The sequence below is a fragment of the Microtus pennsylvanicus genome, chromosome 3 (assembly GCF_037038515.1).
Source record: "Microtus pennsylvanicus isolate mMicPen1 chromosome 3, mMicPen1.hap1, whole genome shotgun sequence".
NCBI classification, from domain to species: Eukaryota; Metazoa; Chordata; class Mammalia; order Rodentia; family Cricetidae; genus Microtus; species Microtus pennsylvanicus.
In genome coordinates this window covers 49,836,403-49,855,407 of record NC_134581.1, presented here as the reverse complement: position 1 = coordinate 49,855,407, position 19,005 = coordinate 49,836,403, and the positions used below count along the sequence as shown (strand labels likewise).

The following is a 19,005-nucleotide window of genomic DNA, read 5'->3' as shown; positions in this document are numbered from 1 at the left end:
CTCCACCACCTTAGAGTTTATAGATATTCATATATCCTTTCTCTTTAACCTTTGTGTGCTCCTGTTTAAATGTTTAAATCTTTCATTTTAAATGGAATTTCTTTGGATAGAAACAGTAAGATATGGAATAGCTTCTTACACAAACTAACAAGTTAACAAAACAACTTTACTATATAGCCTTTACTCTGAAATAAACCTATAAAGACTACACCAAATATTCTCTTAAGATTGGCAACTCTGAAAGTAAAAGAATTCCTGTAGACATCAATCTTTAAGACAGTTATACCTGCAATGACTTTATTTTACTTATACAGAAAAACTTCAAAAGTACTAAAATAGTTGCTTTATGGAATAGCATAAGCAATTTTAAAATTATATAAATTGTTTTGTTTGTTATGGGGAATGAACTCTGGGTCTCATGTATTCAAAAGTTTCATCATTGAAATGCTTCTTTCTATTTAGTCCAGGGTGCCTCAAAATTATGATATTCTGAATGCTGGAATTACATGCAGGTACCATGAAACCTGGTTAGGTTGAGGTTTTGATGTAACATTTAACTGAAAACTAATTTGTGAGTAAATTATATATATTTATTTGGATAATGGATGTGAGTGGTCTGTTTGAATCCTGTATTTCATTTGTGTTCCATGCTTATTTTGATGAAAGACTATGTGTGCTTTCCTAGCTACCATGTTACATGTTAGTTGGTCTGGTATGTGGAACATTATATGAGACAGTTTTACATGATGTGCTTACAGAGACAAAAGCTTGGGGACTAATGACGAGACTGTCGTAATTTTTATACCTTTTAATATATCCTCCCATATATAATGCATTTACTGACTCATCTTGTTTGGTTTTTCTGTGTTCTTGAGACAGGGTCATATTTGTAGCCCAGGCTAACTTTGAAATCATGATTCTCCTGCCTCAGCCTCTCCAGTGCTGGGATTATAGGTAGGTTCCACCATACCTGGCTGATTTACCTCAATGAATAAAATATGACAGTAATGAGATGTCACTTCTATAATGAGAATACAAAATACTGTAGCGTTTATTGTTGTGCTCTTTACTGCTCACTCTAAAGACAGCCAGCTTCCATGTTGTGAAGTTCCTTATGGAGAGGTTCCTATGTCAGGAGGCTTCTGGCCAATAGTCATCAGGTAACTAAGGGCTTTAGTACCACAACTCAAGAGAAACTGAGTCCTACCATTAACTGAATGTGTTAATAACCACCAATTCCCCATAGCTGTATATTCTCCTGAAGCGGCAGTGCTGGTGGCCACCATGTCTTCAGCCTCCTAAGACTTTGAGTAAGGCTGTCACCTAGATTCCTGACCCAAAGATACTGTGAAATAACAAATGATTATTGTTTGGAATGACTTGTTATATAGTACAAGACAACTAATGTACTAGGCACACAATGCTGGAACCATATATTTTAGGAAGAATTTATAGTATAAGAATTTGATTGATCTTGTGTGTGTATACACTGGAGATCAAACCTAGATCTTTGTTGAGTGCTAAGGTATGCTCTACCACTGAACTAAATCTACAACCCTTATAATCAAATCTTTTTTAAAAGAAGAAATTAAGAATTGGAGACATGGCTCAGAGGTTAAGAGCACTGGCTGCTCTTCCAGAAGTCCTGAGTTCAATTTCCAGAAACTACATGGTGGCACCCAAACATCTGTAATGAGATCTGGTGCCCTCTTCTAGTATGCAGATATACAGGCAGACAGAACACCATTGTATAATAATTTAAAAAAATTTAAAATGGAAAATGTGGTACATTTACACAATGGAGTACTACACAGCAGAAAAAAAAATGACATCTTGAAATTTGCAGGCAAATGGATGGAGCTAGAAAACATCATATTAGTGAGGTAACCCAGGTCCAGAAAGACAAATATCATATGTACTCACTCATAAGTGGCTTTTAGACATAAAGCAAAGACAAACCAGCCTACAATTCATGATCCCAGAGAACCTAGACAACAATGAGGACACTAGAAGAGGCATACATGGATCTAATCTACATGAGAAGTAGTAGAAGACAAGATCTCCTGAGTAAATTGGGAGCATGGTGACCACGGGAGAGGGTAGAAGGGGAGAGAAGAGGAGAGGGAGGGGAGCAGAGAAAAATGTATAGCTCAATGAAATCAATAAAATATTAAAACAAGAAGAAATTAAGCTTCTAAGAAAGCATCTTTCAGTTTTAGATATGGAAATAAATAATCCCTTTGAGTACAATTTTATCTAGATTATTATATTATAGTGTCTGTCTTACTTTAAAAACATCATTTATATAAAAAGATTCTTCTTGGGCTGGAGAGATGGCTCAGAGGTTAAGAGCATTGCCTGCTCTTCCAAAGGTCCCGAGTTCAATTCCCAGCAACCACATGGTGGCTCACAACCATCTGTAATGGGGTCTGGTGCCCTCTTCTGGTCTGAAGGCATACACACAGACAGAATATTGTATACATAATAAATAAATAAATATTTAAAAAAAATAAGATTCTTCTTTTCCACACCTCTGGAGCCTTAGAAAGAGATAACTGCCAGCTCCAGGACAGCCTGGACATAGCAAGACCTTGTTTCACAAAACAGAAGTATCAGAAACACTTTTCTTTTCTTTCTGTTCCTTCCTTCCTTCCTTCCTTCCTTCCTTCCTTCCTTCCTTCCTTCCTTCCTTCCTTCCTCTTTTCGTTGCCCCCTTTTTTGCTTTTTAAAAAGATTTATTTTGCCGGGCGATGGTGGCGCACGCCTTTAATCCCAGCACTCGGGAGGCAGAGGCAGGCGGATCTCTGTGAGTTCGAGACCAGCCTGGTCTACAGAGCTAGTTCCAGGACAGGCTCCAAAGCCACAGAGAAACCCTGTCTCGAAAAACCAAAAAAAAAAAAAAAAGATTTATTTTATTTTTAAAATTAGGTGTGCCTGCCTCAAAAAACCAAAAAAAAAAAAAAAAAAAAATAGGTGTGAGACAGCTAGGAAGATAGTTCAGCAGTTAAGAGCATATACTACTCTTGTAGAGGACCTGAGTTTGGTTCCCAGCAGTCATGTCAGGCAGCTCACAATGGTCTGTCACTTCAGTTACAGGAAATGCAATGCCATCTACTGGCCTCCATAGGCACTGTGCTCATAAGCACGAGCGTGTGCTCGTGTGTGTGTGTTCGTGTGTGTGTGCTCGTGTGTGTGTGTGTGTGTGTACTTGTGCACACACACACCTAAAATTTAAAAATGTTATATGTGGATACATGTGAGCATGGGTGCCTGCAGAGACCAGAAGAGGGTGTCAGGTCTGGAGTTACAGGCAGCTGTAAGCCACCTGACATGGATGCTGGGATCTGAACTGATAGGTGAGCAAGCGCTCTAAAGGGAAAGAGGGTTGGCATTGCAGCTGGGTAATAAAACGCTTTTCAAGCATCTGCAAGGCTCCTGTGAAACAGCTGAGTCAAATGAGTGTGTTTTTTAAAATGGGTTATTTTAAAAGATGAATATGTCAGATTTGTTTTAGAAGGAAATATGGCTTGTAACTAACAAGATTATAAAAATATCCAAATCCAAAGTTATCTAAAGTGTGGTTGAATATAAAAGACTGTAGGGATGTATATATGCATACATATCTCTGTGTGTGTTTATTTACTTTTTCTAGTGTAGAGGTAAGATCTAGTACCTCACACCTGCTAGATAATGGCTGACCATTGAGTTATATTCCAGCCCCTGGAGATTTAAATTGGATGGAGGATGAAATTGATGTTTTTGGAAGAGTATACTGGTATAGGCTAACCTGGAAGGTAGAAGAATAATAAGAATTCACAGCTTCTGAAATATTAGTGCACAGAGAAAGAATTTCATAGAAAGTCCCCAATCAGAATTCGCTACTAAGAAGCTGTTTCACAAACTAAAAATCAAGAAACAAACACCAATCTTTACATTAGGTCGAGGATCAAATCTGGCAAGTAGTCAGTTTATCCCAGACGATCTTGGAAAAGAAGACATAGTTAAATGTAGCCAAAATTAAAATGTTTTAATACTGGTCTACTTTTATAGTTTATTTGTATTCAAAGGGTAATTTTTTAAAAGCCCAACAATGCCATCATCTCATCCCAACTATTTTTCTTTACTATACTATACTTGTCTCAGCATCTTACTACTGGAGACGGTTGTAGTCACAACGTACATTGTAGCTTGCATAAGATCTTAAAAACAGTATTTATTTATCTGGGAGGTGATATATGGAAATTAGAGGACAATTTTCAGGAGTCATTTCTTTCTTCCACCATGTGGGGCTCAAGACTAAAATTCAGATCACCAGGCTTAGCAGCAAGTATCTTAATTTGCTGAATCTGTATTTTCTACCTCATTTTTTTTGTTGTTGTTGATGTTGTTTTTGAGACCAGGTCTCCCCACACAGCCTAGGTATGTACTATCTCATTCGGCTAGTTCTCATTCTATTTTATTAGACTTCTTAACACTGCCTAGGCATCTGCATCCTATGTTCCTCTCTCTATGTCAAATACTTGAACAAGCTACAGATGCCTTTGGCCCCTCTTTTACCTAGGAGCAGAGATTTCCAAAATGAAACTCATTTGTTTTTGCTCTATCCTCCACTAAGCAAAATTCTCATTTTTGTTGGGTATGAGTGTGCACACCTGTCATCTCAGCATTTGCAGACTGAGGCAGGGGGATTTTGAGTTAGAAGGCAGCTTGGTTTATGTAGTAAGATCTTATCTCAAGAGCTGGAGAGATGGCTCAGTGATTAAGAGCACTGGCTGTTCTTCCAGGGGAGCTGGGTTCAATTCCCAACACCCACATGAGAGCACACAAATGCCTGTAACTGTATTTCCAGGGGATCAGACACCTTCACACAGACATACATGTAGGCAAAACACCAATGCACATAATAAAAATAAATAACTAAAAATAAAATAAAGATCTTATTTCAAAATCGATTAAGTGAGTAAGTAAATACATAAATAAAAATTCTGAAATCTGAGTGTGCATGCTTGTTATTCAAGCACTGGGGAGGCAGAGGTGGGGATTCTTGGGGCTTACTGACCAGCCTAGCCTACTTGGCAAGCTTCAGACCAGTGAAAGATTCAGTCTCAAAAACAAACAAAAAAGGGGGCTGGAGAGATGGCTCAGCGGTTAAGAGCATTGCCTGCTCTTCCAAAGGTCCTGAGTTCAATTCCCAGCAACCACATGGTGGCTCACAACCATCTGTAATGGGGTCTGGTGCCCTCTTCTGGCTTGCAGGCATACACACAGAATATTGTATACATAATAAATAAATAAATAAATAAATAAATATTAAAAAAACAAACAAAAAAGACAGTGTCTGAAAAATAACGTCTGAGTTTGTCCTCTGGCATATACTTATGTGTACTTTCACATGCATACATGTACACATAGATGAATACACATGAAACCCAACCTTTGGGCTACCTCACCTAGATGTTAGGAAAACAATTAATGGTTTGTCTTATAATCCTTCTAATATTGTTTGCATATTAACTCAAGTGTTATAACATTTCATGGGGGTAAGATGGATCAAGAGGTAAAAGGATTTTGCCTAACAAGCTTGATGACTTAAGTTTGATTCATGGAACCCATCCCTGACCTCCACATTGGCATTGACTCTGTTCATTTCACTCCCATTTCTCCTTCCTCTGGATTAAATTTTATACCTTTCGTAGTAGCTAAATCCTTTTATCCATGACCCCAAACCTCTGGCTACCTGGATGTAGATTTTTCTTTTCTCTTATCTCATAATATTGTGTGTGTGTGTGTGTGTACACATGCATGGGACACATGTGGAGCCAGAGGACAACTTTCAGAAATAGATTCTCTTTTTCCACTGTGGGTTCTAGGGGATTGAATTCAGATCATCAGGCTTATACAACAAGAGCATATTACCTGCTGAGAAATCTTACCAGCTCTAGCTAACTTCTTCATGTTTTTTTCTTTCTCCCTATTAAAATTCTCTGTAATATGTCCTACTTTTTGTGAGCTTTACTAGCTAAAGAGATATGTTAACATACCCAGGTGTGCTAATTATTTACTTTTTCTAAGTGAAATACTCTTCTGATAGGTATGCTGTGGGAGTCACTTGTACAGCCACATTGATGGCCACTGATGATACATACTCCCAAATACCTCCATGGGGTATCTGCTCAGTAAATACATTTGTTGATAAAAGAGAAAGGCAAGCGAAAGTAATCTGAAACACTGTCATGCTGGCACTGTGCTGATGTCTCTCTTGCAAGGATATGGATGGCCAAGGCAAGAGGATCACTGAGTCCAGGAGTTCAGGAGCATGGCCAAAGCACCTGAGACCTTTGAGACATGATGGAGAAAACAAACCTAAAAACCCATGAGGTAGAAGAAAGAGCTGGAGAGAGCCAGTGGAAGACCGGTTCCGGCCCTCACTGGGTTTAACAGAGTTAAAATTGTTGTGGGTTGTTTAGATAGAAAAGATTTTCATCTTTATCTTGAAATAACTAGTGGTAAAACAGCCAACCGCACTGTGTTTACAACAGCATTGGTGAGGTTGGATAGATCCCCCACCCTGTCCAACTTCCTGTGATAAAATGTTACATTTTGTAACCTGTTGTACTCTGGATGTGAAGCATTTTTGCACAGCATTGTGATACTGTATGTTTTGTCCAGGTTTTACTGTAATGCTTCCTCCCATCATCCAGAGTTGACTGCAGAAGCCATAACAGACTTGCCTTTCTCTGGTAGACTGCTTTTCAGTTTTGTATGAGCATCTCAAGATGTGACTTCTTCCTTTAGTTTGTTTATTTATTTATTGTGTATTTATTTATTATTTATTTATAAACAAGACAGGGTTTCTCTGTGTAGCCCCAGGCTGTCCTGAAACTCACTCTGTAGACCAGGCTGGCCTTGAACTCAGATATTTGCCTGTCTCCCGAGTGCCGGGATTAAAGGCGTGCCCCACCACACGCTAAGATTTATTTTTAATTACTTGTATATATATATGTGTGTGTCTATGTGGGGGTTGTGCATGTGAGTATAGGTGTCTTCAGAGGCCAGAGGTATTGGATCCCCTGAGCTGGAGTTACAGACACTTGTGAGGCACTTGCTATAGGTGCTTGGAACTGAACTCTAGGTCCTTTGCAACTGCAACAACGTGTCATTAACCACCATGCCATCTCCCCAGTCCTTCACCTTATTTTTTGATCTTTTATATTCAGATCTCTTATATTAAGATCTATCACTGAATCTAGAGGTCACCGATTGGCTAAATTGGTGACCAAGAAGCATCAGGACTTCTCTTGTTCCTACCTTCCATGCTGCTGTACTCAGCGTTTACGTGAGTACTGGTAATTCAAAGTCAGTCCTCATGCATGTGCAGTAAGCATTTTACCAACTAAGCCATCTTCACAGTACTTGACTAACATTATTTTTAAATAAAAATTTAATCACTAAAAGTACTGTAGGTATGGGTAAAGTATCTTATTTGGTAATAATATAAATATGTAAGTTGTTTGCCAAATTGCAAAAGGCATAGTACAATGTATAATCATCTTCTCTATAGACAAGTTCAATTTAATATAACTACCCTACAAGCTGAATTATCAGTCTTTTTTTTAAAAAAGTTTATTTTTATTATATGTGTATAAGTGTATGTATGTGCACAATGTACATGCCTGGTGCCTATGGAAGCCAGAAGCCAAAGTAGCTTCCCTGAAAACTGGAGTTACCATAAACTATAGGTACTGGAAATTGAATAGAAGTTCTCAGCAAGAGCAGCCAGTGCTCTTAACTGCTTAGCTATCTCTCCAGCCCCTACTAGTCTGTTCTAAGATAAAAAGCCTGGGAAAGAATGCATTTCAACACATTGCCTCCTCACCAAGAAAGATATTTCAGATGAAATACACTGTAACTGACACAGGTCTACACATTATACTTTAGGCAGCAGTATCTCATCTCACCTCCTCAGGTTTTTTTTGTTTTGTTTTAGGGTGTGTGTGTATGGCTTGTTATGTTTGCATTTTCTGCTCTATTGATTAAATCCAGGACCTCACACATGCTAGCCAAGTGCTCCACCACTGAGCTACATCTCCAACCCAACTCCTTCAACTTTAATCCAAGTCGACACAATTTTAAAAAGGTATTTTTCTCATGCCAAAGTTTCTGTATCATTTCTCATTCTGAAATTTACTGGGATTAATTAATTAGTGTGTTTTTCTCTGGATTTTTCCCAGTCTTCTTATTTATAGTTTAGGATTCTAATAATGGTCAGAAGAATGTTATAACAGCCAAGAATAGTAACATACTGATAAAATTTTTAATTAGTATATTCAGAACTACAATTTTAAAACAGATTGTATAATAGCACCAGTAAAATAACAGCTTTGAAAACTTTATTTAACTTTTTAAAAGATACAAAATCACCTAGTCTTCAGCACTGACCTAAATATTCCATCAGCTGCTCCGCAGTTATGATTTCCATCATTGGTGGAAGTTTCACCTGAAAAAACAAAGTGTTATTTCTATAAAGATGTTTTTGATGACTGATTGTTTCCTTTAGTCAAAAGCAAGTACACATGTGCAGGCAGATAGACACAAACACCTACTATATAAATATATTGACACTTATGCTTATATAATAAAGTCATCCAGGCATGTGGCTCATGTGTATACTCCCAGTACTCAGTAGAAGGATGACCATGAGTCTTAAATAAACTTGACTTAAAAAGTGTGACTTTTTCTCAAAAAAAATGCAAATAAGGGTGAACAAAATAGTTCAGCAGGCAAAAGTGCTTGATAAGTGAGCTTGATGACCTGAGGTTGATCCCGGGAACTCGGGATGAGAGGACAGAATGGACTCTTATAGTTGTGCTCTGACTTTTACACATACTGTGTGATACATATGCACATCAAGACACACATGATTCCTTACTCACATCTCATACACACATATACACTATGAAGGGTATGTTAAAATAACAGAAACGGATGGTAAATGCCCCCAGAAAAAGATTGCATAATGTTTTATTAACTTTAAATTTTAAATGCTAATGAGAAAGGAACAGCTGTGGAGAGACATAGGATAATAGAAAAAAAACTATGAAATTAAATCAGCCAGTAAGTATTCAATGATAGGAGAAGACTATAATTAAAAATATATTAGTCACTATGTTCTGTTCAACCAAGGAAAGTGTTTAAATTATCAATTTCTCCAAAAGCTCCCTTGTTAAATTGTTAAAGAAGGCATTCTAAGTTTATGCTATCAAGTGTGCTGATGACATATTAAAATGTTTTTGATCAATGATAAATTTTCAAAATGATTGATAAAAAACATAGCAGTGTTAGCCTCTCTGAGAACACATATGACAGCTGATGCTTAGGGTCCAGTTATCTTTTGGATTTATCACTCTGTGAAAACCAAGATACACCACACAAGCTTGCTCATCATATTATTCTTAATGAATTTTATTCTCTGTAACAATGTATTCTAAAGAATAATTTTGGCTGCAGGCAGCATTCTAGTTACTGTCTAGTTTAATGCCTTATTGTAGTGTACTCAATAAACCATCCTTCTAAAAAAAGTAATTTTTTAAACAAAAGATTTACTTTGTTTACTTATATGTATATATCTAAATGGTTATGTGTCATGTGTGTACACATACTCAGAGGCCAGAAAAGGGTGCTAGATCCCATGGAACTGGGTTATAGGCAGTTATGAGTCACAGCAAGGGTGTGGAAAACCAAACTCAGGTCCTCTACAAGAGTTGTATGTGTTCTGAGCTACTGAGCCAGCTCTGTAGCCCACTTTCTACATAATTTTAACATTGAAGCTCACTTGCAAATCATAGCTTGCTGTGATTTTCTAACAAAAAGTTGGGTTTCTTACTCACATTATTTATGTATTCTTTGGCCATATTTCAATATATTCTACATTTTTTGTATTACAGTAGCAAAGTTTAATTTCTCTAACAGAGACTCCTAAAACACAAAGCCTAAAATGATTACTAACTAGTTTTTAATTTTTTTTATTTTATGTTTTATGTATGGGTGTTTTGCCTGCATGTATGTCTGTGCACCATTCATATGGTTGGTGCCCATAGAAGCTAAGAGCAGGCCAGAAGAGAGCATCAAATCCAATGGAGCTGGAGTTACAGATGGTGGTTGTTGAGCTGCCAAAAGGGTACTGGGAATTGGACCAGGTCCTCTGGAAGAGCAGCCAGTGTGCTCTTAACCCCTGAGCTATCATCTCTCCATCCCTACTAAGTAGTTTTTTACAGGACAATTTACTAACTTTTGCTTTAGACTATTCTAGTTATCATTATACAGTATTTATCAAGGTGTTTCAGTATCATATTTGGAGTGCTGATATCTAGTTAATTTTTTGTATTATAAAGATGGAACTCTCAATTTCACAGCAATCTGAAAGGAACATTCATACACATTAATGTTTTCTAAAATTATTATTATTATTTTTGGGAAAGGTCCTCACTATATAGCCTTGCCTTGCCTGGAGTCCACTATGTAGACCAGGCTGGCCTCAGACTCACAAAGATCTACTTGTCTCTGCTTCCTGCATGCTGAGATTAAAGATGTATACCACCATCAGTCTGTTTCTACATCTCTTGACATTTATTTATCTTGTGTTTGTACCTGTATGGTGTGCCCATGTGCTTGAGGATGCTTGTGGAGGTCATAAGATAACTTGCCAGAGTCTATTCTCTCCTTCCACCATTTGGGTCCTAGGAATCGAACTCAGACTGTCAGGCTTGGTGGCAAGCACCTTTACCTGTTGAATCTTGTTGCCAACTTAAATGATGCTGTTTTTTTTTAAAGAATTATGTGTTCTCTTATTTAAGACAGATTCAATGTGACAAATTCATCAAAAGATTTCATGGACAAATAATTTATCCTTTCTCAAGGGGCCTGCAAGATAGTCCAGCAGGTAAAGGCACTTTCCAAGCCCAATGATCTGACAATTAAGAGTTCTATTCTCTGAATCCTTATAATGAAGGGAGAAGCAGGTTGTCCTCTGACCTCTACATATGGACTGTGGTGTACCCTCCCAATACATAAATAAATGTAAAAACAAGAAAAAAGAAACCCTTCTTTTTAATTTCGGCAATCTTGTAAAATTAAGAAGCTGAAGAGACAGGGGCTGTAGCTTAGTGGTGGAGCTGCGTTCACCATGGACAAGGTCTGAGGTTCAGCCACCAAGACCAGAGGATAAGAATAAGATGGAGACACTGAAGAGTATATGAATTTGGCATATACATTCTATAATCCTAGGGGTCTATGTAATTTCAGATCATGGTCTTGAGCTTTCCAAGAGGAGACTGCCTACTGTGCCCTGTCCTAAGCACATAAAATGAGAATGACTACCTCTATACTGATATTAGAAGTAGCCTCAAGAGAGGTCAAAGGTAAAAACAATAAAATCTTGTGTTTAATATATTAGTGGAATTTTAAACAGGAATGTAAAATTTTCTAAAAGCGATAGGCTAAGATTTTAAGGGGATGGGGAAATAGTAAATGCAGAGGACTCGTCATACAAAGGAAAAAGGAGCAGCTTATATAGATGATACTAATAAAAGCCTTTAGTCCCCAAACTCAGGAGGCAGAAGCAGAAAGACCACTCGAAGTTTGAGGTACACTGACTCACACAGAGAATCTCGGATTGCAAGAGACATTGTCTCAAGGATAAAAAAGTTTTTGATCAGTTATCATAGGTAACTGTTAAATTCTTAATACAATGTCAGTAAGTATTGAAGAGACATACGGTTAAATTCTAACAACTTTTCTAATGTGCTTATGTGTGTCCATGTCTGTCTCCATATGAACAGAGGACAGCATTGGATGACCTTCCCTCTGTCACTTTTCTCTTTATTCCTCTGAGGAAGGGTCACTCCCTGAACCTGAAGCTTATACATTTTTTAGATAAGTTTGTATCAGTAATCCCCAGTGATTTTCTTGACCCTGTCCTTCCTCAGCACGGGGATTACAGAAGTTTCTAGAGCACACCTGTCTTGTTGAAGGACACAGCACTCCCGGTGGCCCTTCTGTCTCAGCTTCTCAAGTGTTGGGATGCCCAGCTCCAATAGTTTTTTAATAGTAGAGACACAATTGAGCTTGTCCCGTCTAGTTATTAAATTACCTACTGTCATTCGACTTTCTTGTCACCTTAGTTGATGACTGTGAAACAAGTGGCAAGATATAATTAATTCAAAGAATAAATTAAGTCTTTGAAATGTTTATCCAAAGTAAGTGGATGACTTGTAATATGACTTGGGACTCACAGCAAAGTAAGTTCCTTTTTCATTATAACAGCATGAACTTCAAAAGAAAAAAGAGAGGAAAGAATGAATAACATGTTCAGTCAGTAAAATGTCTGTCAGAATCAGATATGTCCAACCTGGCACATTATGTTATGACACTGTCATCCACAAAGTTCACACACACACACACACACACACACACACACACACACACACACACACAAAATTTCAGAATGTTTAAAGTAAGTTAATGATTATACTTTAGGGCACATTCATACTATCCTGAGGTGCAAGCAGCCAAGTACCTGAAGGTGGAGTGTAGAGATCAGTGATAGAGTACTTGCTTAGCATACTAAATTTAGTTCCCAAAAAGAAGTTGCACCCATATTAAATATTCTACAAAGCCTGATTACCTGATAGAAATTTAGTGAGGAACATTGTAGGTCCAGAGTCTAATTATAATTTACCCTGGACTATCTTTAGTCCTCTTCATAGCTCACCTCTGTGCCTGGCCTATCATCTTTGGAATGTATTAATGTAGCAGACCACTAGCTTCCACTAACCTAAAATCGAAGACAGTCAGTAGATGGCATCTGAGACCCACAGCTGAGGTTCTTCTGACCTCCCTCATGCCCTCACTTTGCTATAACTCACCTATTTGATGTTTCCACCGATGTATTTGAAATATTCTTTGCTCTGTTACTCTAACAATTTCATGAAACTGTCACCATATCAGTACATGGGATTTGGGGTAACCAATTTTGTGTTCCCAGGACAGGGCCACTCACTTTTGGCTCCAGAATAAATAGTTGCCCAACACTTTTTTGTTTGTTTTGTTTGATCTGATCTTTTCAGACAGGCTCTCTCAACATAGTACAAGCTGCCATCAAACCTACCCTAAGGTAAGAATTTTTTTTTAATGTCATCAGATCCCAAACACAATAAAAACAAAACATTCAAAACAAGCAGTGCATAGTGACCCAGATCTGCAATCCCACTCTCAGGAGGACGACACAGAAGGATCAGAGCCAATTTTAGTTACATAGTGAATTTGAGACCTGTCACAAAACTAAATTAAAGAAAAAGCAACTTAATCAATTAAAAAGTGGAAAAAAGGGACTGGAAAGACAGTACAGTGGCTCCAGATCACTGGCTGTCCCTTCAGAGTGCCCAAGTTTGATTTCCAGCACACACGTGGCAGTTTACAATTGCCTATTAACTCTAGTTCCAGTAGATCTAACGCCTTCTGGCCTCCTCTGGCCTTCAAAGGCACTGGAATTCACATGGTACATAGACATACATACAGAAAAAAACAGTCATACAAGATAAAATAAAAATAATTTAAAAATAAAAGTAGAGAATAAGTGGCTGAAGAGGTGGTTCAAAGGTTAAGAGCACTTACCAGGGTTCCATCGCTAGCACTCACATCTAGGCTCACAAGCATATGTAACTCCAGTTCCAAGGACTCTGATCTGGCCCCCACCAGCACCAGGCATACATGTGGTACACATGCATGCATACATGGAAAACAGCCGATCCCCCTCAAAAAGATACATGGGAGTATCTTATTTTTATAAAAAGTGGAAGATAATGGGGGAACAGTATCAAAGTGGACTTTAAGCCAGGTATGTTGCTGCACACCTGTAATTCTAAAACTCAAATGCAGTGACTAAATAGCAATACCCTGTTTCAAAACAAACCAAAGTAGAAACAAAAAGTGACTATATTCAAAGGCCTAGTTTGTTGGTACCACGTGTATTCAAATATCAAACATCCTTTACCTGGACCTCCATAGGCATGACTGGAAAAGGAAAAGCAAGGCTTTTTCATTGGAGGAATTACTATCAGAACCAGGCATCCACCCATGCAGGATCACGCTGTTCGCATCTACTTTGCTCACAAATCCAGAGACACATAATACTTCTAATTCTTGAGTGAAGCTGGAAAAGGAAGCTCCAGAACTGTTCCTCAAATCTTTTATGTAGATAAGGTCCTACCACTGTATAAAGTTTTAAATTTCTCCTTACAAGATCTATATTTAAAACAGAGTAGGCAGAGGCTAAGATAAAACCTTTGGCTCACCATCTGTTTTCCCTTTTTTATAAGTGATAAACACACTTGGAAAACCTCAAAAGAGTTTTGTGCTTACTTTAGGAAAAGAGAGCATGAAAAAATTAGTGTGACTGCAGTTCTTCTACAGGATTGGTAGGATGGGGCAGAATGGTCAGAAAGTAGTGTGAAGGATTTATGAAAAACACAGGGGAGAAGAGATGAGATGTCATCAAAAAGTAGGGCGACCCATAGCAAACAGTCACTGCTAGAAAGATGCTCAAAGACATGGAACTTCACTTCAAGGTGATAAAATAAGAAATGACCATCTGAAGTTAAAGTTTCTTTTCTTTCTTTTCTTCCTTCTTTTCTCTCTTTCTCTCTTCCTTTCTTTCGTTGTTGAGATAGAGTTTCTCTGTGTAGCCTTGGCTGTCCTTGAACTCACCCTGTAGACCAGGCTGGCCTCAAACTCAGATATTTGCTGGCCTCTGCCTCCCAAGTGCTGGGAGTAAGGTGTGTGCCACTATCACCTGGTAAAATTTTTTTGCTATTGATTTTTTTCTCCATTTGTCATTATGTTGCTCTGCTTTATTCTTGCTTATTTTTAAGTGCTCTTTATAAACTAAGAAACTAGATGGCTCAGTGGTTAAGAGCACTGACTGCTCTTCCAGAGAATCCAGATTCAATACCACTCATATGGTGCCTCACAACTGTCAGAAATTCCAGTTGCAGGAGATCTGGTGCTCATGCATGCAGTGTACAGATACACATTCAGACAAAACACCCATATATACTAAAGAAGAAATTAGTACTGGAGTCAGGTGAAGACAAACAAAGCACACTACAAATATGTTTGAAAATGTGATAACGAGGGCTGCAGATGTAGCTCAGCTGACAGGTACCTGCCTAGCATACATGAAGCCCTGGTTAACCGCAGAACCACATAAACTGGGAGTGGTGGCACATGTTTGTAATTCCAGTACTTGGGAGGCTGAGGTAGGAGAACCGGAAGTTCAAAAATCATCCTCAGGCTACATGGCAAGCTGGAGCCCAATCTGTGATATTTAAGACTCCATCTCAAAAACAAACAAAAAAATCAAATAGTGCTGGGCAGTGGTGGCGCATGCCTTTAATCCCAGCACTTGGGAGGCAGAGGCAGGCGGATCTCTGTGAGTTCGAGACCAGCCTGATCTACAAGAGCTAGTTCCAGGACAGGAACCAAAAGCTACGGAGAAACCCTGTCTCGAAAAATCCAAAAAAAAAAAAAAAGAAAAGAAAAATCAAATAGTATAATCCATTATTTTCTATATAATTAGTATCATGTGAAAAGATGAACATGATCAAAGTATGTCATATATATGTATAAAAATGTCATAGTGAAACCCATTATTTTGTACAATATAACAGTAATTACAAAAAGAAACTTGAAGCTGGGACAATGGCTCAGTGGAAAAAGTGCAACAGAGTTTGGCTTCCCAGCACCCATGTAGAAACTGCAGTGTCAAACTTCTGTACTCAGCACCAAAAGGTGGTGAAGTAGAACAGGCAAACCCAGAACTCAAGTTCAACTGAAAAACTCAGTCTCCAAAAAACCAAAACAAGAAATATTGAGAGTCATACAGAAAAACACCTGACCTTCACACCTAAACGCACGCGCGCGCACACACGACACACGCACACGCACACACACACACACACACACACACGTTCTTAGACATTATAACCCAACAAATACTTCTATGTGTTGTGTATAGTGAATGCCCTTTTGTTCTTCTTTTTAACCTCAATTATTATCCATCCATCAAAGAATCTAGAAATCTCTGCTGACTTCCAAAAGGTAAATAACATTTTTGTATTATTAGGGAAACAGTTTTGACCTCTAGAAACCCTGGCTCAGCTTGAGAATCCTACTTGACGTTGTTTCTCTCACCCGTCTCCCCATCAATCATTAATGATGACTGAGTTTTGTTGGCATAAATAGCCTACAGGCAGAAAAAGGGCTGAGAACCAACGATTTTCAAAATAATCTTCAAATTCATTAGCATGCACACTCATTCACAGACTAACCCAGATGATTGGAACCCAGATGACTCATTCCATCAAGTGCCCCAGATACCCAACATGAAACTGTAACATTTGGTGTTTGGGATTCCTCTCACTATCCATCTCACTTCTTCATAAATGGCTAGTAAAATTCAAGCTATTCTTCTAGGGAACATTGTAAATGCAAATGGAATTATCAATTTGAAAATAAGTGTGGAAATGTATTTTCTCAGCACCCAGAAACTGCAAGCTTAAATATGACACTTTATTCTGAGGCCTCAATACACCTGTCGTTCCCCTTTAATGCTCCAGTAACTTAGATTTATCATTTCTTATTTTAGTTGTTAAAAGTTTTAGCTTCCTTAACACATTCTAATGTATAGTTACTGGTCAGTCCCTTGAAGTAGAGCCAAAGAAACAAGGCAAGTAAAAAAAAAATCATACAAAGGCAGAAAATACAGTCTTTGAAAATAAGTAATTTATGCTAAGTGGAGTCAGATCAAAGCTTTCCTTAAGTGGAATTTATCTAAAAGGGCTGGCTGCATCTTCCCTATCTCTATTCCTTCATGTATTACACCCAAGGGTGGCAGGCCAGTATTCTCTAGAAAACAGTATATATATATAACCATTAAAACTTGCTCCATGATATCACATTGATAGTAACTCTGAAGATCACTTTTTCCAATTTCGATTGTTTTGCATATGTGATAATGTCAGTAAGAAGGAGTAGTATGCGGGCGAATAGAGTAAAAATATTCAGAAAGTGTAGGTGTAGGGTCTAGATTCTACCTGTTTACAAGTACACCATCAGTTACAACCTTTAACTGAATGTTGAACTTTTAAAACAAAAGGGACCTGAAGCTAGGGGCAATTCTTTCTGACACACAGGTGAATAATCATTCAATAAAGAAATCCTGAAATTAATTTCATGTAAGGAGGGGCTGTCAGAAGTGGTGGTGCCGCCTTTAAACCTAGCAGCACTCCGGAGGCTGAAGCAAGAAGATCATGAGTTCGAGAACGGCTTAAGCTACACAGAGAAACCTTGTCTCAAAAAAGGAGGTCTGATGAATGAAGAAACAAGGAAGCCATCAGCTGACAAACAGCCGTTTCCTCACCCCATTTTTGCCCCTCCCCACAAGCTGTAGGAAGTAGAAAGCTGCAGATTGTACCTTCCAGGCCAGAAGCAAAACATTGAGGATGGCCAGCAAAGGGCAGGGTCCGTTCTCATTCTGGGTGATGATGGGCGTGTTCTCCTCTTTCCACTGGATCCATTTGATGTGATACACTGACTGTCCGGGAAAGCGTTCTTTGGAGGCCGCTAGCACCTGAGCCGGGTCCTCCTCCTCCTCTTTGCACAGAGGTGCAGCCCTGGGCGGCCCCGCCGCGCCCTCCTCCACGTCTTCTGGGACCCTGGTCTCCGCTCCCTCCTCACTATTGAACTCAGAGCTACTGGGGAAAGAATGCAGGTTGGAGAAAGACTCCAGGGAGTCCAGGCTGGGCGAGTCCCCAGGGGGGCTCGGCTCGCTGCAGCTGCTGCTCAGGGCGCCGGCGCTGCTGGGCTCCTCGGCCGCCTGCTCCACCCCGCAGGTGCCCGCGTCGCCCACTGGTCCCGACCCTCGGCCCGCCGCGGCCTCGGCCAGCTCCGGGGAGGCGGTCACCTTGTGCTGCCCTCTCGGAGGCGCCTCCGAGGCGGCGGGGCTCGGCGACAAGCTGTCCTTCAAGTCCGAGTCCGCGCCGCAGCCGAGCTGTGACAGGGACGTCGGGTCCCCGGGGCTGCTCCGCGCGGCCGCCGCCCCCTGCCCGCCGCTCTCCACCGCGCGTCCTGCGAGACCATCCTCAGCCTCGCGCCCGCCGTGCCGTCGCCCTTCCGGCGGCGACTCTCGTCCCGCCGCCACCCCGGGATCCAGAGGCTGCGGGCTGTCAGGGCCGCTCTCCATGCCCGGCCGCCCGCCCCTGGTCCTATAGACAGCGCGGCCGGCTCTCCTCAGTCAGCGCCTCCGACGCCATGACAGCCGCTCAGTGGCAGCTCCAGCGCCCTAGCGCGGCCTCGGTCAGGCACGTCACTGGAGAGGGCGGCGGGAGCGCGCGCGATCGCGCGCCCGCCCGAGCGGAGCCTGCCTTCGCGTGACTGCGCTCGGTGAGGCGCGGGGACCCACACCGAGAGCGCTTCTCCCCCGAGGCCACGCCCCTCCCGCGCGTTCCAGCCAAGGAAAGCAGAGCCAGGCTAGGGGCGTGTCTGGGGGCGTGTCTGGGGCGTGACCAAAGGCGCGGCTTGGGCAGCCGCAAGGCCGGTAGGAAAATAGCCTCTGTGTGGGGCCGGAAGTTGAACTCCGGGGCACGCCCGCTGCGCGCGGTTACTTTGAAGGCAGTCTCCAAGGCTGGAGCGAGTGTGGTCCAGCTTTGGGCTTGTGCCTGGTGAACCCCGACAGTGGCAGTAGCGCTGGAAGAGAGCCATTCTCTGAAGGGCTCCGGAGAGCCGTTTCTTTAGCTTTTAATATCGAAAATTGGAAGCCTTTCTTAGGAAATGCAGATTTTTAAAGGCGGAGATCTGTGGGAGGCTTTTGGAAGACTGCGCTGCACGGGGGCAGCTCTCCCTGGGTTTTGGCTGAGAATCGCCGCTCCCCACTAGCTACTGGTATGCCTT

General features: G+C 40.4%; 1 protein-coding gene across 2 annotated transcripts in view; it reads right to left on the bottom strand.

Moving 5' to 3' along the window:
• Nucleotides 1–18,540, bottom strand: part of Mindy2 (MINDY lysine 48 deubiquitinase 2) — a 67,751-nt gene extending 49,211 nt beyond the window's left edge. The window contains exons 1-2 of one of the 2 annotated variants that reach the window (XM_075965326.1): nt 17,531–18,540; nt 8,440–8,497 (exon numbers count right to left, since the gene is read on the bottom strand). In XM_075965326.1, coding sequence (XP_075821441.1) covers nt 8,440–8,497; nt 17,531–18,298 — 826 coding nt within the window. In that variant the 5' untranslated portion in view covers nt 18,299–18,540. The remainder of the gene's footprint in view (nt 1–8,439; nt 8,498–17,530) is intronic. The other variant, XM_075965325.1, reaches the window with a different exon arrangement.
• Between the last annotated feature and the right edge of the window lie 465 nt (nt 18,541–19,005).